This window comes from Cetorhinus maximus, chromosome 21, assembly GCF_964194155.1.
Source record: "Cetorhinus maximus chromosome 21, sCetMax3.hap1.1, whole genome shotgun sequence".
NCBI classification, from domain to species: domain Eukaryota; kingdom Metazoa; phylum Chordata; class Chondrichthyes; order Lamniformes; family Cetorhinidae; genus Cetorhinus; species Cetorhinus maximus.
The window spans coordinates 61058092-61083624 of record NC_135899.1 but is presented as its reverse complement, the minus strand read 5'-3'; the positions used below and the strand labels follow the sequence as shown (position 1 = coordinate 61083624).

The following is a 25533-nucleotide window of genomic DNA, read 5'->3' as shown; positions in this document are numbered from 1 at the left end:
ATTGGTGTCAGGTATCGTATTGGACAGCAACAAACAGCAAGCTTCACTTCAGAGCATAGGACTTGTTGGGTATTACAGAATAGATTATAGCTGTAATGGGTAGCAACAAGCAATTGGTTCAGATGACATCTCAACAGTAACTGTCAGGCATATGATAAACTGTGATGCCCAATGACATTCATGTTAGACTAGCATAGGGGTGCCATTACAGCAGCTTCCTCAAGACATTGTTAAAATGAGAGAATTCAGTGCAATGTAGAATTTAGATTCAGAGGTAGTGCCAAATTCTGAGCCTCAGTAAATCGTATGAGTGATGCATTTCAGACCTTGGCAAGCTGTCTTGCAGTAAGTTGGAAGCACTAACTGTTACTATGATAGTCTGCAGGTGGAAACTACCCAGTCACCCTGTACATTCCAAATGTTATGTATTATAGCTTACAGGAAGGGAAGCAGTAGGTCAATAAGTTTTTTGAATTTTTTTGTGCGTGCTTTTTTTACATTTGTAAATGTAAGTGCTTCATCGTTGTCAGCATGCAAGTGCCTGTAAGGATACTCGCATTTTTTGCTGGGGTGATCAGTTCAGGATAATCAAATGCACTAATGAGTTTTATTCACTGAAACACTTGATTAACATAATGCAGATCAAAATGCCTAGTACTGTTACTTTTTTTCCCTGAGTTCACTTTGATTGTATCAATGTTATGCTAATGTTTAACTGATTGAGATATTGTCCTGAGCATTGTGGACATGTAGTAAATATGAGACCAAATTGTACAGAATCAGGGCTCTGATAGAATCAGATAGTAATACATCAGCATGCATTGCTGATGGAACTTCTGCTAGTGCTTTCTTGAGACTTGGCACTTGGTGGTGTTAAATGGGTAACAGGCAAAATCAGATCTGGAAATATTTAGAAATAAAGCTCATAATTTTCAGTAATTTCACAACAGAATTTGATGGGTGAAGTTAAATACTTGTAACTGGTTCTTTACAGAATTTCAATCTCTTGTAATAATGTTGTAGAATAAATGTTGCATGGGGTAGATGTTTACTCGAATGTCTGGTGGAGTGGATCAGCCATTGCTTATTGAAACTGCCCGATTTTCATTCTGTTGAAACCCATGGAATAAAAATTGGGCAGGTAAAACCCTTGACCAGGTTACTGCGAAGGCGAACTCTACTCCAATATTCTTTTTAAAAAAACCCTTTTCATTTCAGCTCCCAGTACCAATGTTCATTCCAACAACGCTGGACAGTGCAGATAGAATAATTGAAACAATCCAAGAAATAAAGGAGAAAATTCCCTCAAATCCTTTTGAAGCAGATCTTCTAACAATGGCTGCGATGATTGCAGAAGAGGAGGAAAAAGAGAAAACAGTTTCACATGGTGGTTGGTATAGATTAGAAATGTAATTTCCAGTTTCTAATCCAACTCTGGTACTTGTTTTGGAGAATAGTTACTTGTAACACCCATTCAAACCTGTTCCAAAGAGGCACAAATCTTTACTTTCTATTTCACCACGAGAGCTACAGGAGCCTATCTTTTTAAATAGTTTAAACTTTCTTTTAACTCTTGGTTTTTGATAGTCACATAGCCAGAGGTCAGTAATGTGAGCGCAGACAATTGGGTGCCGGAAATTAATCTCCAGCCTTATTGAAGTCAGTGGGGCTGAAGTAAACATTATTGGGTGATAGTGATCTGTGACAAAGATAGCTTGCATTTATGTAGCACTTTTTAATATAAATAATCTCTAGTGCACTTTACACAGGGGAGAGGAAAAAGACAATAAATGAATGGGCAAGACACAGGTGTAAGAGTTAGAAGAGATAACAAAGTTTGGTTGAGAAAATGGAATTCAAGAAAATTCATTAAGGTGCAGGAGAAGGTATGAGGCTGGAGAGGATTGCAAACATAGTGGGGCAAGGTCGAGGTGGGATTTGAAGATGGGGATTTGGGGATCAGAAAACTAATATTGGTCAATTATCGTGGAGGCCAGTGACAAACATGGCTTACTGCAGGAACAGGATACAGGCACTGATGTTTGAAAACTGCTAGTTACTGAATTGTATTGACAGATTTCGGGCGTAGATTGTTTCCTAACCTACATGCCTGAATGGAATACTAAAGGAGGAGAGGATACTTAATATTCAGAAAAGACAAAGCCTAATTGCCATTGAATCTCACAGTTGACTGCACTTAATATTTATGTTACAAAGCTTTTTGTTCAATGAAACAGTAGGGAAATTCATTGGGTTAGCACCAATGTCTTGTGAAATATTATTATATCCTCATTTGTAGGTGTCCTTATTCTCACATGTGCACACTGCCTGACTAAACCGCATCCACAATTGTATATATTTAGTTATAGTTAAGTTTGTTGCATTCCTGACATTTAAGTTTTAAGAACTGTTGACCTGTTTCATCCACATACGACAATGGTATCTCAGTTGTGATCTGTTGACAGAAGGTTTGCTACTTTAGCATAGCTCTATGTTAGTACAACCTCCAATGCAACTAGTAAATCAAACCTTAAGGGCTATAAACGTGCAATTCTTTTTTCCTTTTGAGATTAGGTCCTGTGTAAATTGAAAACATTGTCAGCTTAAGCAAATGTGGTTCTCCTTCCAGATCAGGGTAGCACATACAGTGGGGATCTTGAGTCAGAGGCTGTGTCTACTCCGCACAGCTGGGAGGACGAGCTGAGTAACTTTACTCTGAAACAGTCTGTCACATCTGCACCTGTACCTCTACCTCCACCTCCACCAGCAACTGAGCCAGAGATACAGTCACATCTCATTGAAGGACCGGAGGACGATCTGGAAGCTGACATATCAGTAGGTCAGTAAGAGCAGACAACAGGAAGATGTTTTAGTAATGTGTGCCTTTGAAAATAAAATGTAGATCTTGTACACCCCCCACTTCCCCCACCAAGTAGTATTAAAATATTTAAATCCTAAAATTTAGTATAACAATTTTGAAATCTGCTGGTGTTTTGTGATATCTCAGGATTGTGTGTCACTGAGCCGGTGGCAAGAAAACTTTTTGATACAATACCTTGCCTCTGTTGTATTAGTTAATGCCAGTCTGGGCTGCATTAAGTATTGTTTCTGGTTTAGGAAAGGCCAAAATTAAACAGTTTCTGACCCTCATTGCTTTATGCTGATTCAACTGTGGTGCCTTCTGTGGGCAAGTAGTCTATTGACATTCATTGTTTAAGCATGCACATGGAGAATGAGCATTTGAATGAAATACCTGAATGTTAGTGCACCTTTTGAATGGTACCACAACATCAGTTAATATTTTTAGGAAAGAATAAGAGAAAATATAAGATATACATCAAATTATAAGAAGGTGATATAAAAATTAAACCAGAGTCATGCTTAGCCTTAAAATTATATAGACTCAAAAAAATTATTGGCCTGGATTTGGTGCTTAGTGGCAAATGAATGATGTGGTGTTCATTACACCTACACCTGCTCACAGACTTTTTGTGGGTTTTTGTACTGCAAGTTGCAGTTATTCGAAATCAATAACAGTGCAGCACTTTCTACAGGGGATATGGGACCAATGTGAACAAGGCAAGCACTGCTGTTAACTAAAACAAAAACAGAATTACCTGGAAAAACTCAGCAGGTCTGGCAGCATCGGCGGAGAAGAAAAGAGTTGACGTTTCGAGTCCTCAGGACCCTTCAACAGAACTGAGTAAAATTAGGAGAGGGGTGAAGTATAAGCTGATTTAAGGCAGGGGGGTGGTTGTAGGGACAAACAAGCAGTGATAGGAGCAGATAATCAAAAGATGTCACAGACAAAGGAACAAAGAGGTGTTAAAGGTGGTGATATTATCTAAGAGAATGTGCTAATTAAGAATGGATGGCAGGACACTACATTACAAATTACAAAAAACATTACAAATGCCCTGTCAATCTTTCCACCCCACCCCCACTAGAGCTGTACCTTGAGTGTCCTGCCATCCATTCTTAATTAGCACATTCTCTTAGATAATATCACCACCTTTAACACCTCTTTGTTCCTTTGTCTGTGACATCTTTTGATTATCTGCTCCTATCACTGCTTGCTTGTCCCTACAACCAACGCCCCCCCCCCCCCCACCTCCCCCCACCTTAAACCAGCTTATATTTCACCCCTCTCCTAATTTTACTCAGTTCTGTTGAAGGGTCATGAGGACTCGAAACGTCAACTCTTTTCTTCTCCGCCGATGCTGCCAGACCTGCTGAGTTTTTCCAGGTAATTCTGTTTTTGTTTTGGATTTCCAGCATCCGAGTAGTTTTTTGTTTTTATTACTGCTGTTAACTACCTTAACCAATCGCATTGAAGAATCCTTAGGCCCTCAGAGCCTAATGTAAACCATGAAATGTAATACAGAATAGTTAATTCAATGACAGATTGGATTAAGCAAGAGAGATAAAAGACCAAGTAAGAAGGAAAGAATGATTGCATTTTTCATATCTCCAGCAATTAAAATTTGAAGGAATGGGACTCTACACTTGGAAAGATTAAATTTTAGTGAGAGAGACATTGTTTTGGCAGGAATTAAGACTTGTCGCACCTTTAAAAATTCACTTACACTTGAATTAACAAGCCCAAATGTTTTCTAGCATCCTTAGTGGGCACCTGTTATGTAAGTACCACAACTTCATGCCCTGCTGTTTATTTTAATGCCGAGCCTCTTAGTCCGAAACTGATATAATTGCCCTTAATGAGGTGGTGGTGAGCTGCCTTGCTGAACTGCTACAGTTCATGTGATGCCGTTTGGAAGGGAGTTCTGGGATTTTGACCCAAGGATGGTGTGTGGCTTGGGGGTGGGGAACTTGAAGATGGTGTGTCCCCATGCATTTGCTGCCCTGGTCCTTCTAGGTGGTAGAGGTTGTGGGTTTAGAAGGTGCAGTCAAAGGGTCTTTGAGTTGCTGCAATGCATCTTGTAGATGGTACACACTACTGGCACTGTGCGTCGTTGGCGGAGGGGATGAATGTTGAAGGTGGTGGATTGGCACCCTATCAAGCGGGCTGCTTTGTCCTGGATGATGTTGAGCTTCTTGGCTGTTGTTAGAGCTGCAGTCATCTAGCCAAGTTCAGGAAGAATGTATTAGTCCCAGAAAGGGGTGCACTGCAGATTTTCCAGAACTATATCAGGGCTAAAAGGGTTAAATGATGAGGACAGATTACATAAACTTGGACTACATTCCCTTGAGTTTAGAAGGTGGTTCGGTGATCCAATTGAGGTGTTTGGAATGAGGATTAAATAGAACAGATATAGAACTATTCCCTTTGGAAACTGAACCCAAACTCCAGACAGGATCTGACCAATGTTGTGGATAGCATATCAAGTAACAGTCAAGAGTACTATAAGCAGACCACAATAAGTAATTATGAATTGATCTGTAATATTTCCTGATAATTTTGTTCTTAACCATTTTCCTTTGCAACTTAGATGTTTAATACTAGAATAAGAAGTGTTCCTTACAGACATTGGGAGATAAGCAAAGACCTCATTTCAAATAGCACCTTCAGTCATTTAAGGGGTGATGATGACAGATCTGGTTTGATACACAAGCCTTATTCAGTAACAGTGGACTTCATGTAAGCACCATGAAGCCTGGGAAACTTGCATCAAGCCCTGTCCGAAGAAGAGAGTTGTGACTTTACAGTGGGTCTATGCACATGTCCAGAACACATGAATTCTAAACTGAACACATTCTGAATATGGACTAAACATCTTATCACTGTGATGTAGTGAGTTCACTTCAGAAGCTTGCTTCATTGAGCCACTGACTTGGCCAGGCTAATGCAATTGCACCATCACAGGCAACAATTTACATGCAGGAGTGTCATTCTAAATGTTTAAGTAAGTAGTTTCAATGCTAAATGTTGACCTAACAATGTGATCACTTCAGATTTATTTATGCATATTGTATATAATTAATATGTGTGTGTATATATTAAAAACATTTTGGTTTCATGTTCACCGATTTTTACATAGTGTTTGTTATATGAGCCATTTCAAGTGAGGACCAGATGCTTCCGAACAGGAAAACTAATTGTTCTAAACTATTCTTAACCCCCTAACAGCTGGCTAAAGAGTAATATTGGTGAAATCTTGGGAGTAAATCATATATATGAGTAACGGGAAGGTGGTGGCAAAGTGGTAATGTCACTATACCAGTAATCCAGAGGTCCAGGCTAATGCTCTGGGGACATAGACTCAAATCCCACCATGGCAGCTGGTGGAGTTTAAATTCAGTTAATAAATCTGGAATTAAAAGCTAGTCTTGGTAATAGTGACCATGAAACCATTGTCGATTGTCACAAAAACTCATTTGATTCACTGATGTCCTTTAGAGAAGGAAATCTGCCGTTCATACCTGGTCTAGCCTACATGTGACTCCAAACCCCGAGCAAGGTGGTTGCCTCTTAAACTGCCACTCCCAAACCCTTGCTGTGAAAATTCTATTAGTCCTGCTATCGCTTCATGGTATTGCTCTTGAGCATTGCACTTTGCTCTAGACTGTCCTTTCTTTCATTAATGCTTTTTCCTGAAGGGAATATGCTCTATTCGCCCTGCCGGCCATGAGCCCTGTTCTCTTGAAAAACAAGATCTGACTGCAACAGTTGAGCATCGCCTATTGTTCTAACAGTCACACAGACCCTCATATTATTTCCAAACTTGCAGATTGTGACCTCAATACCTATATCTAAATAATGAATAAAATGGTAAACAGCGAAGGTCCCAACTGCAGGCAGCATTGATGGCCGGTCTCCAAATAGATTCAAATCCACCTGTAACTACTTCATACCTACCATCTTGCAGAGCACCTGCTCGATTACCTGAGGACCCTCTCTGGTAGGTATCATCAGGCCTGGCTGCTCTTATCTGCTTTCAGGTTCTTAGTTTTACCTAAGCCAATATGTTCATCTATGTTAGTACTACTGGTTTTATTATCGCCACCGTTTAAATCGTCAAGTATTGTCTTTTAATATTCTAACATCCCATGTGAGCCCTTCATGATTATCCACCAATGGCCCAATGCAGTCTTTGACAGTTGTGTGATTCTTCACACTGAAAAAGCTTTTCCCGTTACTTCTACAATTGCCCTTTGGCTGATCAAATAGCAGCCTAATTTTCTTTAACTGTTCCTTGTATTTATCTCTATTTAGTTGAGTATCAGATGCCTTTCGTCTGCTCAGCCACTTATCTATAGGAGAAAAGAATAAATTCTTATTTATACATGTCCAGTGGCATCTTTTTCAAACCTAATTTCAAGTGGAGATTAGAGTCATGAAAGTTGTTTACTTTTCCATTTTAAGCAATGTAAAGGTTCCTACAGATGGTATTTGCAAAATTAGTTTTCGACTTATTTTTTGAAATAGCTAACTTTGAATCATCTCGACGAGACCGAATGGCAACAGCACGACAGCATAGGGCAAGGCAACGTGCAAAGAACAAAGATGGCTTCCCGCAACCAAGGAAACGGGTAAGCTTAGCCATTTATTTTGTAATCGAGCTTGATTACAGCATTTGATTGATGTATTCATACAGCAAATTTATTAATCACCGGGGACGTGACCCACAGTTTTAAAAAGTACAAATTAGCTGATTAATTCTGGCTGTTGAACTTTTTTGACAAGAGCTGTAAGACTATTGCTTTTGTTTAACTCTTTAGGGAAGGAAGAAGTCTATTGTGGGGTACACCCGAGATGTTTTACAGGAACCTGTAACTGGCGGGAATGACGTTGGTCTGTTTCTAAAGTATATGTATGGTGTGAAGGCTTGGAAAAGATGGGTACAATTTAGGAATGATAAAGGAGATCCCACAGAGGAGATGCGATTTGGATGTAAGTAGTTAGAGGAAACATTAACCTCGGATGGACCTAAAGTAAAGTTAGTTCTTTGTTTCCTGCTTTCCACATAGTTCAGTAAATCACCCATGACAGCAAAAGGAGAATATTTCAGGCACATTGTTCTTTTAAGACATATGTGTCTAATATGCTGTATGTCTATCTAGAAATATGTAATTCTGCACTGGCAAGCAGTCCCTGTCTCATCTCCAGTTGCCATGGTGGTGGATCCACCTGTTGCCATTTTTGATCTCATTCTTGATATTTTTCTTATTTTCTCATTTCCCTTTTTTAGGCCTCCACACACCATACCTAAGCCAAGGGAATGGCATGCAATCTGCTCCCAAGGTTTGCTAATGCTGTCCTGTAACTGGGTAATATGAGGTTTCTAAATGTGGTCTTGAATGTTGATCACAGCTTTTTCTCTTAACTCCCTGTAGACAAATGTCAAGCCTCAGCTTGATGCCTTTATGGCACGTCTTGCTGTAGTTCTTCAACTTCCATATTTGTTCAGGTTTTTCTGTTCATTTAGGCATATGAAGAAAGAGCTTGTATTTATATAGTGCTTTCAGCTTCTCAGGATCTCCTGAAGCATTTCACAGTAACTCGATTACTTTTGAAATTGCTGAAAAAAGAGATGTGTCTAAGCTGCTTTCTTGCACTCATCAGGACACTTTGTAAGAATACCAATATAAGAGGAAAACAACAATTTATACTCTGAAGAGAGTGCTGATTGGTTGGCAAGTGGCGTTGCCATGGAAAATGCACCAGTGACTAACAGTTAACTGCCAAGCATGGGCTGGTTGGGTACTGTCTGTACCCTACCCATTACGAACAGCTGCTGGGACATTCTCAAAACTCAAAATATAGTGTCCAACATTAGATGTGATTCCACAATTGGACAACATTTGCTAAATAGTTAGTGTGCTAAGAATTACGCTGACAATCAATTTAAGATTGCCAGTCAGGCTTGCAGTGTGGCGCATTTGCACATACTGGAAGCTACATATATTAATGCACAGGGCCCAGTTCTTTGCAGGCACAAAGAACATGTGTACACATTGTGCCTGTTTCAGCTAAACAAAATAAGTGACAGACATTCACTGACTCATTCCTCAGGGCAAGCTTGCCTCGTTTAAATTTCAAACAATGCTTGGCAGTTAACCGTCGGTCACCATCATTGGTGTATTCTCCATGGCAATGCCACTCGCCAATCAATCAGCACTCTCTTCACACACAGCATAAATTGTTGTTTTCCCCTTATATTGATATTCTTGCAAAGTGTCCTGATGAGTGTAAGATGAAAAGCTTAGACATGTCTTTTTTCAGCAATACTCAAGTTCTGTACTACCAAACGACTATTAATATTTACTTTTGAAATGTAGACACTTCATTTATAGGTAAATAATGCAATCCATTTGTGCACTGTAAAGTCCCACAGTTTTGATAAATGATTAGTTAATTTACTTTGAGTGTTGACTGAGGGATAAGTATTGGCCAGAACGAGATAACTCCTCATGCTTCTTTGAAGGAGTGCCAAAAGATCCTTTATGTGAATGAATAGACAGGACCTCACCTTACTATTGTATCCTCTGGCAGTTTGGGATTTTAACATACTACTGAAGTGTCAGTTTAGATTGTTCTGAAATTCTGGAATGAGGCTTGAACTGAAAACTTCTTGTAGTTCCATGTTGATTATGATACACGTGGTTAAATTGACCATGTGTCTTGCTATGCGTGCAGTCCAACATCCAGGCCAATGCTAGCTGCTAGGAGATGCACGGAGAACCTAAACCCTTTTATTCCTCTGGCATCTCAGCCCAGGTAGAAATCTCAGTTTGGGGAATTGTGGAAACACAAACCCAGAGCACTCTTTTGAAAAAAAGCTTCTGGTTTCAGTAGCAGTGTTTGTTTCGTGATTAGTGATGATACCTTATTTATGATCAACCTAAATTTATGTGCAGCTCGACCAATTAAGCTAAAAGAGGACATTCTTTCATGTACCGCTGCTGAGCTCAGTTATGGCCTGTGTCAATTTATTCGAGAAGTACGGAGACCAAATGGAGAAAAATATGAGCCGGATAGTATCTTCTACCTTTGTCTAGGAATTCAACAGGTATCACACAATACTAAACTGACTGAAATTTATATGGAGCCTTTCATTTTGTGGTTTAAAAAGACATGATGATACATAGGAGATAGTTATACATACCTATGCGGACTAGTATTTTCTATTGTAATGACTGGATTAAATTGTATTTTGGGGGTAGACCTTCAGATGCTCTAACACTAACCTGGTATTCAGACCTGCCTATGTTGTTAAACTATAATGATTAGGAGAGGGGCACTTGGAAATTGCATTAATGTCCTATCAAACCAGAGAGTGATTTGCTCCATTAATTAGTACCTTTATATGTTGATTTTTCTTTATAAATACAGATCTATGTAGTGTATTTTTGTGATCAGGAGATGGCATCAAACTTTCTGATGATTAATTTTTAATTTTTATTTAAACTAATCATTATTTGCTGACTATCAGACTTGCAACCAGAGTTTTACAGCGGTTAAAGATTTAACAAAGAGTTTTGTCAAGAGAAGAATAATGAGAAACTGGGAATGTCCAAATTATTCAGGCCCTGGAGGAAATGATCAACTTTCAATTCTCTTTTTCAGAAAAGAAATCCCTCCCTGTATAGCTCTGCATGAACTCGTATTGTTTGAAATCAATTGATGTCAAAAAATCATAGTCATTACTTTAAAAGAAAGTGACCAGTTTCCCTGTGGTGATAGCACATACTGTTTCCCTCAATTACATCCCCCTCGACCCTGTCCCTTCTCCAGATAACAATAGGGACGTGTTCGCCTTATGGCCAGAGATGTAAAGCCGGTTCACAGGCCTCTACCAGTCATGCTCTTAAGTAGGTCATCAAGGGATTTTCTATTCCCACATGAAGACTCATTTAACCTCTAGTTTATATGTGCTGTGTGGTTTAAGCAGGAACTGAGCAGGGCAAGAGATTGAACTCTACGACAGTGTCTATAACGTTCCAGTATGAAGCTTCAGCAAACCACCGATGTGCTGTTTCAAACAGTCCCAGAGTGCTATTAAAAGCTCCCTTATTTTAAAAAGGCCTCTGGCTCAGTCAGTTAAATATTGCTATTTGACCCCTTGGAGCTGTGTTAAGAATCTAGGCCAGAGAGGGAGTTCATGTTCTCAATGGCCAATGAGATTGTTTTGAGAACTGCATAAATCAGATGTTCTGCTTTCTTTCAGTACATATTTGAGAACAGCCGGATTGATAACATCTTCACAGACCTTTACTACACAAAATTCACCTCTGAGCTTACAAAGGCTCTGAAATTTTGGCAACCGCAGCTTCTCCCAAGTGGTAAGTGCCAGTACAGAGAATTCTTGCCCATTTGAGAACAGTATCATTATTTATCACTTTTTAAAAAAATAATTTTGATAACATACCTCTTTACATTGGCTGTACAGTGCCTCAGTCATTTCATAAAAACTAAATTCGGCTTTATTCCTTGGGGACTCAGGAATAAAGCATAGAATCTATTGGAGTTATAGCAAGTGGTAATGTAGCTTTCATGTATACAGAGTAGGAGAAGTACACATTCTATTCCTTTTATATATTATTTAATCTTATAACTCTTTTTATTTTTATTTAAAAGTAGTCCTTTGTTAACTCCTCTGGTCAGGTGGACACATGTTTTTGGCTTCCAGACAGTTGAGGTGTTTCTGTTTCACCAACAGAGTCAGTTATCTTTGTTTCTTCCACATTTGAGTTTCCAGGTGCTTCTTTGACTTACGTGGCTCGAAACACCAGAAAATGCTAAGCAGTGGGGGAAAAACATTTATATGGGTGGCCTCTTTGAAATTCAGCCCTTTTTTTGCTTTATCCCTGGAATCACTATACAGTCATGGAACATTATCTTAAGTATTTTATCTGAGGAAAAATAAATCGCTTGTTCCTTCAAATAACAAATTTCTAATGAACATCTTTAAAAATTGTGAACTAATTTGCTTAAAAAATGGTGATACTTTATGCAGTCAAATGCCAAAACTAAACTTGTGCTCTCTGTTAATCTCGTAATTGGATTATTTGCCCGCTTCTAGCAAGATGGTTACAATTTGTTGAGAGCTTACCTGCCAACAACTGACCTTGTAATTATTCCATAATTTCATAGTCCTTCAGTCTGGCTGATTGAGGAGATGCATATCTTTGCCCTGTCACTTAGATCCTGTTTTGGCGCTATTTATGTTCTGTGCGATAAATACAAGAAAAATTAGCAACTAAGTTATTTTATGAACAGCATACTCCTGCTTGATGTGGTACTCACTGTCTCACTGTTTTGTCTGCAGGCCAGTTATTTTGTCGAATTGAAGAGGAACATTTATGGGAGTGTAAACAACTTGGAGCGTATTCTCCAACAGTCCTCCTCAATACGTTACTGTTTTTCAACACCAAGTACTTCCAGCTGAAAAGTGTCAGTGAACATATGAAGCTTTCTTTTGCTCATGTAATGAGATGTACAAAGTCTTTGAAACATAACACAAAACTGACCTACCTTCGATTCTTCCCACCTATGTACAAAAAGGACAAAGATATAGGTACAAGCAAATCTTTTTCTTACCCGATGTATAATGGTTGATAGTTCTTGCGAACACAAAATGATCCAAATAGTTTGTACCGAGACAAAGTAAGGAAGCTCTGAGTCTTCCTCTAGTCTCATGCTTGTTGATCAAATTGTGACCAAATTAAGTATTTCCCATGAGCTGCAGCTGTCTGGTTTTCAGTGCACTTCTGTCTAGTGCTGTATGGCTGATCCTACAATTACCGGTTAAACTACATTGGCCACTGCAGCTATCTGAACCCAAATTGTCCTATCAAATACAATTCCAATGCATATTGCTCAGGAAACAGTAGAGTTGGATGTGTATACCACTTTGCAGCTATAACTGTGGAACTCCTTTTTCCTATGAAGAGTATTTAAAAAAAGTTATGATTTTAAGTATTTGTAGTAGTAAGAAAATTCCTTGTTCAGCGCTTTGTGTTATTTACATGACGTATTCCCTATGATGCAGATGTGATCCACTGACACATGAGGTTCTGACACCCTTGGTGGCCTAATGCATTCTCTCGCAATTGCTGTCCAGCAGATAATAGTTAACTGCACTATGGACATGGCAAGCAGACAGCAAGTGATTGTTGACACAGACATTTCGCCAACAGTGCATTCACACTATAAACTTATGTCAGTATGAAGTGGTTTTAGCTTTGACTCAAGATTCAGCCAGTATTACATTGTAACTGCAGAGGGTGTACCACGCTACAGTTATTGTGAATGCAGCCAATTTAAATGCCTGTACAGAGGTTAATGGAAGGGGAGTGACTATTCAGTTTGAGAGCAAGTTGTCTTTTATTAATGACTGAAATTCAGGAGGTTGACAGTACATTTTAGGAATCCAGATTTTTATGAAAATTCAAGACATCTCAGGATGGATAAAGAATGCATCTTTCAGATGTCAAACACATTTAATTGGCAGCTTTCAGGGCATCAGATGAAGTCAGCTGTCTGGCCACTGAGAAAGAGTACAGTAATGAAATGAGGTGTGGCCCAATACACAGAATTTCTTTAAAACAGGACCTACTGTGCTTTTACAATGTGAAATAGGGATGCTCTTCTAGGACCGTAGTTAAGCAGTCTGAGGGATTCCAGTACCCATGTCCTGCCAAGTAATCAATATAGTGCTGATGTTTTTCCCTATATTTTAAGAACGTCTGACTTAAAAACAAGGGAAGAAAATAGCAGGCTGAGAAGAAAAGGATCCAAGTCTAAAGCCGGTACTACTGATGCCACAGGGTCAGAGGAGGCAACGTTGTATTTGCTAATTTGTGTTTCTAATTTAGATAAGTTACAGTTTGGAAAGCGGAAGCGCAGTGATGAGGAGGAGGAAGGTGCTATGGAAATGGCCGAAAATACAGATAATCCACTCAGATGTCCAGTACGCCTCTTCGAATTCTACTTGTCTAAATGGTATGCCTTCAATTTTCTTGTAAAATCAGTCTTGAAAGATGAAATTAAAAGTACACAAAATGAAACAAAATTAATGTTTGCAGCAGAAACAGAAAATGCTTGAAGCACTCAGGTCAGTTAGCATTTGTAGAGAGAGGGAAACAGAGTTAACATTTCAGGGTGATGACTTTTTGTCAGATCTGGAAAAAGCTAGAAATGTGACAGGTTTTAATAATCTCAGAGGCAAGGAAAGGAGGGAGGAGGAAAGAACAAAAAGGGGAAGGTCTGTGTAAAGGTGGAAGGCAGGGGAGATTAAATGACAAAAGGAATGATGGTACAAAGTAAAAGGGATAGTAATAGAATGAGTACAGAAGCAAAAAATGGCTCTAGAGGAGGTGTAAATGGTGATAGCAGAGCTGTCATTCAAAATCAAAAAATAAAACCAGAAAAACAAAGAAAAAAATTGGGCACAGATTATGATGTGAAATTGTTGAATTCGATGTTGAATAGGAAATACCATGAAGTACCTAGTGGAAAGTTGTACTGATCCTTGAGCTTGTGTTGAGTTTCATTGGAACAGTGTGGGAGACTTGAGGCCAGAGAGGGTTGGAAATTTAAAATGATAGGCAAATGGAAGCTTGAGGCTGTGCATGGAGACTGCACTGAAATGTTTGGCAAAGCATTCCAGTCCATCTGTGTTTGGCCTCCTGAATGTAGAGGAGACCACGTCGCGAGTTGGTACTAAATTGAAAGAAGGACAAGTAAATTGCTGTTCCACCTTGAAGTGTTTCCAGCCTTGAATAGTGAGCAGGGAAGAGGTAGAATTGCAAGTGTTACATCTCCTGTGCTTGCATGTGAATGTACAGTGGGATGGGGAGGGATTGTGGAGGGCGATGGAAGGATGGCGAGGGTGTTGTGGAGGGAATAGGACCTTTGGAATGCGGAAGGGGGATGGGTCTGTATGGCGGTGACGTCATACTGGTGGTGATGAAAATGATGAAGATTATCTGTTGAATGTGAAGGCTGTGGGTGGAAAGTGAGGCAAGGGGGAACCCTTTATGGTCTGGGAAGGAGGTGAGATGTGAGAACAGAAGTGGAGGAAATAGAATGGACAGTGTGACCCTGACAACTACATTGGTTGGTGGTGGGGGTGGAGTTCTTAGCTGAGCAAGAATGGAAACGTTGGTGCAACGTTATGGAAGGTTGCAAGGTCAGAACAGATGCAACTGATATGGAGAAATCGGGAGAAAGGAATAGAGCCTTTATGCCGGGAGTGAGGAATTGTAGTCAGCTGGCTCAGGGAGGCGGTGAGTATATGGTGGATAATAGGGAGATTTGGCACAGATTGGATGATCACTTTTATCCACAAACATGACCCTGAGTTTGTGATTGCCTGTTGTTTTAATTCTCTGTCCCATCCCACTATAACTTCCGCGCACTCTGCCTCTTGCACTGTTCCAGTGAAGGGCAACGTGTGATCAAGGAACTGCACCTCATCTTTCATTTAGGCAATATACAGCCTTCCGATTCAATACTTGAATTCAACAATTTCAGATTGTAATCTCTGACCCTTTTTTTAATCCTTTGCATTTTGTTTTTGCATAACAGCTGTTTTGTTATTCCTATTTACACCTGCTACAGAATCATCTTTTGTTTCTTGTTCCTTTACCACCTCCTTTTGCTTTGCACTGCTATTTCATTTGTCAATTCATCTCTCCCGCCTTCCACCCTGTCACAAACACTCCCTTTTCATTCTGCCCCGCTTTCATGTTTTTGCACTTACTTGAAACCTGTTGAATCTCTAACTTTTTCCAGTTCTGATCAAAGATCATCGGCCTGAAACGTTATCTCTATTTCTTTCTCCGTGGATGCTGCTATACCTGTTGCATATTCCCAGCACTTTCTGTTTTTATTTCATATTTCCAGCATCTGCAGTATTTTGCCTTTGCATCAATGTTTATATATTGTTATTCCATTTGATCAATGTAAAAATTAAGCCCTTTATAATTAATAAAAAAGTGTCTATTCATCACTTCTAACCACCTTTGTGTTTTTCTTTTAACCGTTCCATAGTTCTGAGAGTGTGAAGTCGAGAAGTGATGTTTTCTATCTTCAGCCGGAACGCTCGTGTGTGCCTGACAGCCCCATGTGGTATTCAACGTTACCAACTGACCCTGCCATTCTGGATGCCATGTTAACTCGTATTCTCATGGTGAGGGAGGTTCACGAGGAGCTTGCAAAGGTCAATCACGAGGATGCTGAAGAGGAAGATGCGTTTGAATGAACTAGATTTTTATCCATTTTTAAGCACTGAATTTTAGAATGCATGTACCCATGAAGAGTAACAGACTGCTAGGAATATAGCATACTCTTCCTCTGGGTTGATTTGGGGGACAGGAAAGGGAGGGTTGATAAACACACTGGTCAAAAAAAATTGATGTTAATAATTAAATTGACAGGAAATCTTGGTGCTTTTAAACAATTGCAGTTTAAATACTTTTTTGTTAAAAATGAAAAGTGATGTGGATTTGTTTTTACCCCATGCTGAATCACTGGATTTTCATCATGAAAACCTACGTGCAACAAAAACATTTATAGGGAGAATGGGGAAGAGGGACAGGTGGGATGAAGGGCGCAAGAATCACACCAAGAAGTATTTAAATGGCAATACTACCATTTTAGAATGTTGCAGCCACGTTTGAAGGTCATAGAGACAGTATTTCGCCATTTAAATGTTAACACCTATGAATGAAAACGCAACGTTTAGTTCCTAGATTGCTGTTAACTGTGAAATTTTGTTTTAAAAAAAATAGCATTGAAATGCATCTACTAACCCCTTGTTAAAATGTCCTGTGCTCACATTTCGTTTAGAGGAGATCCGTGTGCTGTAAGTTTAGGTGTAGATGTACACATGAGTATAAATTTGTATATTTTGAAGGTGATGGGCAGCTAAAAGGATGTTGTTATAAGTTTAGGTTCTTGCCGATATGTTTTTGTACATACATTTTAATTACATTTATATCTTTACTGTGTATAAAATAATTGCTTATGTGAAGCCTGGTCAGACTTTACATACCGCAAACTCATTACATTTGTAGAAAAACCCAATGTACTCCTTGTTATATAATACAGTTTGCATTGTAGTAAACAGGCGTTTGTGTGAAAGTACCTTTTACCTCTACATTAGCCGAGAAACGCACTGTTCCCCATTTGCATATACAATGGGAAACTTGAAAGTAGTTAATACACTAGATACCGTTTTGAGTTTAGTTTTGAGAAAGGCATTTTGTACATGGAAATTGCTGTGAACTAGACGCATTGAGTTTTTTTTTCCCATTAAGGGAAGGACTTAGTTCTAATACCTTTTCTGCTTCATTCTATGAACGGAGGTGCATCAATTACTTTTACTTAAAATCCCCAAATCCAGGCAATGACCAAGCAGTGCACCTGCTGCTGGACTAAAAAATACAAGTAGAAGAGTGGTGATGGAGGGGATAATTGAATTATTTTTATAATTTTCTTTGCCCCTTCCTGTGGATACACATTTGTCTGATCTGTCAGGTAAATTCATTTACAGTCTCAACAATGAGCTATGTTCAAGGAGCTCCAGTTGGAGTACTGCAGTGCTGTAGCCCGTCCTCAGACACTCATTTTCTTCGGGCATGGCTGAATGATGGGAGCTCAGAATCACTGAATTTACCCTTAAATTTCCTTTTGGAACTGGAAAGCAATCACCAATCAAACTTGTGCCCTTTTATTCTGAGGCACTGAGTTTTGGTGAACCTGATTTGTTTATTTTCAAAAAAAAAATCTCAACTTATTTTACTAAGGAATGAAAGGTTGGAAGAGTCACTGAAACATAGTTTAGAACCTGGGGAAACTGACTGATTTGAGGAGATTTTCCACTTCATCCCAGCATATGCTAACAACACCTATTTGGAAATTGTCCATCCCCAAGATTTTTCACCCATTAACCTTTAGGAAGAGATTTTCCTATCATTATGTGTAGAATTTGCCTGTTGCCTGTTTGTATCTTTTTCCAGTGAACTTAGCAGAAAGCTTAAACTGAGAAGCTGAAGATTTTTCCACTTTTTTGCACCTATTGTCAGCATTAAGCCTTCTCCAGTTTGGGTAAACTATCAGTTAAGATACAGGGTGAAACTCCACCATCCCAACAATGTGCCTTAACCACTATCTAGAAGAGCATCCCTAATGCACAATGTAAATATTCCATTTCCAATCATTGTGACAGTTCTAACTTAGTGTTAATTTGTGCCGAATTCTGAGCACTATTGTGTGGTGGGCTTGCACTGAGTTGTGACTGCCAGCACTCTTTTTTCAGGCTACCACAACCTACAGGAAAGAGGAGGCATTCATGCCATCACCCTAAATGGGGTCAAATCCAGATCCCAGAGATAAAGGGATAGTGTTTCTAGCCTATTGCGTCATTTCATTCAACTGCAAGTGGTTATCTTAGAAATTGCAGTACACCTCTCGCCCACTCCCAAATCTTGTAAATCTGAGGGCGAGTAACTGAAAGCTAGTTAAGCACATTTTCTGAAACATTTTCAATTGGCATAAAGGATGAGGTGAAGTGTTGGGATTGGGGAAGAATAACCTAGTTTGGTTTTCAACCTTTGGCATGTTTTACAAATTTATCAGCAACTCTTGAATGTTATCACCCAAGAAATGAATGGCCCTATAGTGATCAGGTTTTAAATGAAACTGTACGTGGTGCAAGATGGTATCATTTGTTTCGAATAGAACCAGCAGTTCTTTTCTAATCATTGAAGAGCATAATGCCTTTTAATGGCCGAAAGTAAGTGACTGTTATTTTATAATCAATGCATTCTTCCATATTTCAACTGTGTTCAGATAATATTACAGTGCTATAAGTACATTTTAAAGGGGCACTGAGAATCTTTTTGTGGAGAGGGTTTTCAGGCAAGCTGAATGTGTGAAATGACCAGGAACAATGTTCTGAAATCCCAGTTGAAAAGTACCTGAGTATCCAGGATCATGGAGCTGCAGGAATATTTTTGTTTTGGCACAGTACAACCTTTTTTTTAAAAAAAAAATTTGTTTTAAAACATAAAAGACTTTGTGATCATTGTTGTGGATCATTTTTTTACACTTCTATTAGCAAACCTGGTATAAAGTGCAAGACGTATCAAACGACTATGCCCCTTTAATAAAATATTTATCAGTAAGAACTACAGGATTCAGCTGCTGTCATTTATGAGCCTTTTTAAAGTTTTTAGTCAAATTTTAATTCAACTTATAGTAAATGAACAAAAATAAGTGAATATTTATGTTACCTGAATAAAATTTCTTTTTTTTTTTTAATCTACAGCCATTTGTATTCGTTACTGCTTGGATGTCTCTCATGGTTTGATTGTTCTTGTCTGTTGTATGTTAAATTTAATGTAGAAAATCTCCCATTGTAATTAAAGGGCAAGATATTAGTAATGTTTGTCTTGCCCTCTTGAGGGGAAGGCAAATCCTGCCGGTCCTTTAAATAGAAAATTTGTCTTGTGCAGGAATACTGGAACTTCTGTGAACATATTAAGTCTAAGGCAGTGGAAATGGGAGATATGTAAATTACTAGAATGTCCTTTTTAAAAAGTATTGAAAGAAAATTTGCCACAGAAAAAACGTTATTGTACCATATTCTTAAGTTTTGTAACCAAATGACTTCTTAATTACTATACCCAGACGTGGCAATGTTTTCAACACCGTGGGTGCTTAAATTGCAAGAGAAAAACAGTTCATTGTTTTTGGGTAGTTGGGTGAGGCAGCAGTATCTTTCAGCATGTACAGTCACATTGTAATTTGATCACCAAAGGGTAGAGCATTCTACTTTTAATTATTAGCATCACTTTGGAGGGAAAAAAGGTCCCAAAATTGGTGAATTTACACAACATGCTAAATTTGAAAACTTTGGACAGTGATTTTTAAGTATAAAATTACATTTGAAGCCACAGAAATAAACGAGTGGTCACTGGCTATATGGCAAAGGAGGATATTCTAATGGTTCATCATCACCATTTGATTCTGTAATTAGTTCACAGCCTTGGAAGTGATTCCACTGAGTTCACTGTTTGTTGTCAGTACAACTGTGTACCTGATGGCAACATCTGACATCTATGCAAGCACAGTTAAACATGGAAATGCAGAATTTGTTGTCATTGAATCCCTACTATTTCACAGGGTGCACTGTTAAAGTCTTCACAGTTGGAAATCTGAAACCACTTGAATTGATGCGATCTAGTATTTTTATGCTTAGTTTAGTAAAATCCTTTGATAATGTTATGCCTTGTTGAATGAGGTATAACTGAGTTTTTAACAGCATATTAAGTTCATAACTACTGACGAACAACTCCTCTGGCCACGAAAAACTAATTTTATATTTGTGGAATGTCAAATTTCTCCATTATACATTCCACAGATTAAAATTTGTGTATGATATTTCAGTTTGCACCTTAACTTGTGTATGTTCTAATCTTTATTTTGCTATCTGAAAAATAATTAAAAAATGAAGGATAATGTTTTTGTTACTTTCTGGTTTGCTGTCTGAGAGAATTATTCAGTGTGATTGACTGCTTAGTCTGGTTGATGATAACACTTGCTGGACACCAGGGATCCCCTTGAGTTGACGCTGGAATCAAAGTAATGTTGAGAAAGGGAAAAATGCATGCCACAGAGATCAACAGCAACAATTTGTAGCACTTTTAACATCATAACATGCCTCCATGAAGTGCCTCAGGACATTATAAAACAAAACATGACATGCCACTTAAGGAGATATTAGGACAGATAACCAAAAGCTTGACGGAAAAGATGGGTTATAAGGAGTGCCTTGAAGAAGAAAGGTGGAGAGGTTTAGGGAGGAATTCCAAAGCTTAGAGAGAACAAAGTAGCTAAAGGCACAGTGATCAATGGTGGAGTGATTGAAATTGGGAACGCTGAAGAGACTAGAAATTAGAGGAGTGCAGTTATCTTGATTGTGGAGCAGGAGGAGATGACAGTGATAATCGAGCGAGGCCTTGGAGAGATTTGTACATCAATGGCTTCTTGTACCCTACCTCCATTGGCTATTTGGAAAGGATACCCTCTGTTTGGACACTATGCTGGTGGTGCAGTATTGCAGGGGTTATGTGTACTCATATTACATGTGCCCAGTTAATATTGAGTGCCTCGTACAAAACAAATTTCATAGATATGTTTATACAAAAGTTACCAGTGATGACAAGTTTTTAGGTCAGTGCATCTGTGAACTAAGTGGTTGTTTTAGTGGGACAATAAAAAATGATAGGCATTTCCCCTGATGAGTTGAATAAAAACCGTTTGGATATTTGTTGCTTTGTCCTGCTGTGTTGGGCAGTTAACTATCTCTCCTTTTAAGTGATTAATAAAAGAACCAAAGGCAACCTGAGAAGGAACATATTTTACACAGTGAGAGGATTAGATTTTCAACCTCTTTTGCTTTTTGTTAAACTTTTTGAAGGGACATTTTCCCACTTTAAATAAAAGCAACTTGTACTTTAGCGCCTTTAACTGATTACTCCTTTGATGTTTGTGGGGTCTTGCTGTATACAGACTTGTGTTTTTGCTCACAAAATACCAGTAACTATACTTGTAAAGTAATTCATTGGCTGTAAAGCACCAGAGCATATCCTAAGATGTGAAAGGCACTGTATATAAATGCAAATTTATTATTCTTTTCAATGCTGCATATTGTGTACTTTTTCATCTCTATCAGGCTCTCTCCCCAACCCACATCCACTACAATTCTGAGTTGTGAACATTAAAAAAATTAGGAATGTCATTCCAAGCATCAGGAAATGCATAGATTGCAAACCCTGTGAAAATATAGTGCTGGGTTTACTTTTAAGAGTGACGTGCCCAAATAGGTCATTCTTCAGACCAGAATCAATGAGTCTTGCCAAATCTGCTAAAATACTCTGTCCCCGCCTCCTTTCCCCCTCTCTCTGTTTGCTATCATTCGCCTGACAAGTAAAGCCAACAATAACAGTTAGAGGTGGATGGGGAAATGATGGAAGTGGCATTAAAAGACCTGCAGTTCTCATAACCCTTATCATCATTATTATTGTTTTCTCATATGTTTTAGTTGTTAAAGAGCCATTTGTAAAGGCCACAGAGCAGAAAGGGAATGGTCAACAAAGTGCTCCAATAAACACTACTGTTAAACATGCTTGGTGATTGTGATTATGGTTTCCTCTAACCATAAATACATCAAAGACCTTTCTAATCAGTACACATACTAATTAATCACCTAATTAACAAGTCTGAGGCATTTGAAGTAGCAAATAAATGTAAAGTAAAACACCAGGTTTAAAGATACAACTCCAGTAACTATGGCACCAGGCACTTCCTGCAGGCGATGCCATTTCCGATGTAACAAATGTGTTTTAGACTGACCTCTCCCTCCAGACTGATAGTCTTATCTTAACAAACATTTCCTGTTTACCTGGCGGGGTTTGTTATCTAACAAGTGTTTCAGTCTTTGAGAGGAGTTTCTATTTCAGGTAATTAAGCAAAACAGTCTTGTTTTCCTTTTAGTTTGTTTGATTAGATAAAAGCAGAAAGCAAACCTTAAAATGCTATCATACATCATTTTGATGAATGAGTTATTTTATATGAGAGAGAAGTCAATACTTAGTCATTTTAGTATAATGGCATGAATGATATGTGATTAAAGAGATGGGTGTCTCCATGATAGCTCTGGTGGGCTGGGCCATCTGCAGTGGTGTATGTGGACTGAGTCATAGAGTCACAAAAAGTGTTTTCCACAACTTCATCTCATCCCAAAGCGCTTTATGAAGGTTCAGCATAACTTCCCTGCATTTGTTCTCAATACTTTTTATGAAACTCCAAAATCCCATATGCTCCGTTAAATGCTTATGGACATATGAATTAGGAGCAGGAGCAAGAGCAAGCCACTCGGCTCCTTGAGTCTGCTCCGCCATTTAATAAGATCATGGCTGATCTGATTGTAACCTCAACTCCACATTCCAACTCTGCTTTCTTAATATATAATTTTCTTAATATATCCTGCTACCTGCAAAGACCTGTGCACGTGGATCTCAAGGTCCCTCTGTTCCTGCACAGTCTTCAGAACTGTGTCATTGAATATATTGCCTCTCCCTACCCCTTCTAAACTTTTCAGTGTTAAATTTCATCTACCATTTGCCCATTCTGTTAGCCTACCTACGTCCTGTTGCAGTCAATTTGTATCATCCTCTCTGTTACACCTTCAAGTTTAGCATCATGAACAATTTTGTGTCTGATAAGGTGGAAGGCGGACAGATTATGTGACAAAAGACATCATGGTGCAATGGAAAAGAGGATGGTCATGGGTCACGTTAAGAAGCATTGATGTGTCTAGAGGAGCTACATTGACTGTTTTGATAACGTTTCATGCTCTCAACCAAACTAGAGAATATCAAATTTACTTCCAATTTTCGCCCTTCCTTCATCTTCACCAGGTCCATTTCCAACTCCTCCCTTCCCTTCCTTGAGTTCTCTGTCTCTGTATACTATTGACCAATATTCACCAGAAGCTCACTAACTCCGACAACTACCTTGATTATCTCCTACCCCCTTTCCATAAGGACTCAGTTCCATTTTCCTAGTTTCTCCATCTCTGCCACATATGTTCTGATGATGCCACCTTCTATACCAGTGCTTTGAGATATCTTCCTTTATCTTTAATTAGACATTCACTCTGCTGGCCTCATTGTGATTGACAGGGATCTTGGTCATTTCTGTTTAGCTTCCCAAATCTTAGCTCTCACCTCTTCTTGTCCCTCCTATAATCACGATTAGGGCTCCCCTTGTCCTCACCATCCATCCTGACAGTCACCACATCTAATTGATCACCCTCTATTATTCTAGCCACCTCCAAAATGATGCCACCACAAAATGTATCTTCCTCTCCTCCTCCTTCAGCATTTCAAAGTGACCACTCCCTTCACTCAACGCTCCAACTCCTTTCTAGGTACCATCTCGTGCAAGTACTGGAGAATGCCCTGATTTATTTAGAGCTGCTCTTAGCAGGCATAGACTCTGCTCAAGTGCACCACCCTTTAAATAAGGTGGAGCATTTAAGCACTTCAGTACCTCCGGCTACTCCCTGGCCCATTCCCCCACCTGGCTCCCCAGCTGTACACTGCACCCTCACCCTGCAACCCCAAACCCCCTTTACTCCAGTTCCAAACACTGTCCCAGCTCTGCATCCACCCTCCCCGCTCCACCCCAGGCTGTGCGTTCAACCCCTGGCTCCATTCCCCCCTCTCTTGCCCCACACCCGCAGCTCCTCAGTCCCACCAATGTCAAAAGAGTCAGGAGTACTGGAGGCGGGGGGCTGTGGTGACAGGTGGGAATGGATGACTGGCGTGACGAGGTTGTGGGAGCAGAGCTTGGGTGACAGCTAGGGGAGGAATGGGAGTGGAGCTGAGTCAGTCGGGGAATGGGTGCAGTGGTAAACTGGAATTAAAAGTTGATTGAAGAGAACATTTAAAACCATGAATAGCACTTAACTGTCATTGAGATGAAGGCAGACCTCAGGGGCAAGTCTTTCAGCTCGTGACCTCAAAGATGGATGTGGCTGGAATTGCGCCTTAACACTAGGCCTCCCTACTTAACTCACCGATGGATCTATGCTGCAGCCAGCAAGAAAGGTAAGATTGTGGTTTTAAACGCAATTGGTGGAAACACCTCCAGTTCACCACACTGCAAGATCCAGGCAAATATCACTTTATGCAGCTCATTGTCAAACTTAGTTTGTTGATCCTCTTGTGCAGTGCCTTGGGACATTGTACTATGGTGAGGTGCTACATAAAAATGCACCTTTTTGTTGATGTAGCAGAAGGTGCTCTGTTGAGCGTGTGCATTTATGGATCACAGCATTTAGCTGTGTGCAGCTGATTTATAGATCATAGAATGGTTGCAACACAGAAGGAGGCCATTCAGTAAATGCTGATTCTAAGTTTGTGACAAGGTATTCCATTATCTAGCGAGGACATTCCTCCAATGAGTGAACATAAAATACACCAGGGTATATTACAGACTTAATAATTTCATACATTGTGTACAAATAGACTTTGATATTTTTAGGATTTCTTTTATGGCCAGGGATACAACTGTATAAATACAGAAGTAAAATGGGACCATACCAACCTCCTATCAATGCAATTAACACCAAAGTGCGAACGCATTATGTTGGGGACTGATAAACGATGGTTTCGTTGTTTTTGGCACTTTGTTTTCAGAGTCTGTTTTTAAAAGAAGTACTTGGAGTACTTGGAATTGGAATACAAACACTTCCAAATAGGGCGATAGTGAAGAGGATGCAGTATAAACGCCCTAAATAAGCACATGTAAATGAGATTAGTGCCCAGCTAAGTTTATCAACAATCGGATTCAAGCGTGAGGACCCTTGTTCAGAGGCCATACTAGTTTGAGATCAAATTCAACTAAAGGAAGCCTGAAAGAACATGACTTATGGCTCACAATTAAAACCTTTAATTTCAAAGACACAATTGAATTGAAAAATATGTAAGTGTTGTTATCCAGCTGTCAAAAGATCTGTGGAACCTTGTTGATCATTCACCACAGTTACAGCT

General features: G+C 39.2%; 1 protein-coding gene across 7 annotated transcripts in view; it reads left to right on the top strand.

The window, feature by feature from the left end:
- The window catches only part of zmym4.1 (zinc finger MYM-type containing 4, tandem duplicate 1), a 105121-nt gene extending 85894 nt beyond the window's left edge, over positions 1-19227 (top strand). For all 7 annotated transcript variants that reach the window (XM_078566983.1, XM_078566986.1, XM_078566984.1 and 4 more), the window contains 9 exons: positions 1219-1390; positions 2630-2839; positions 7388-7491; positions 7681-7852; positions 9820-9971; positions 11130-11244; positions 12231-12479; positions 13780-13906; positions 15959-19227. In XM_078566983.1, coding sequence (XP_078423109.1) covers positions 1219-1390; positions 2630-2839; positions 7388-7491; positions 7681-7852; positions 9820-9971; positions 11130-11244; positions 12231-12479; positions 13780-13906; positions 15959-16169 — 1512 coding nt within the window. In that variant the 3' untranslated portion in view covers positions 16170-19227. The remainder of the gene's footprint in view (positions 1-1218; positions 1391-2629; positions 2840-7387; positions 7492-7680; positions 7853-9819; positions 9972-11129; positions 11245-12230; positions 12480-13779; positions 13907-15958) is intronic.
- Positions 19228-25533: the final 6306 nt, after the last annotated feature.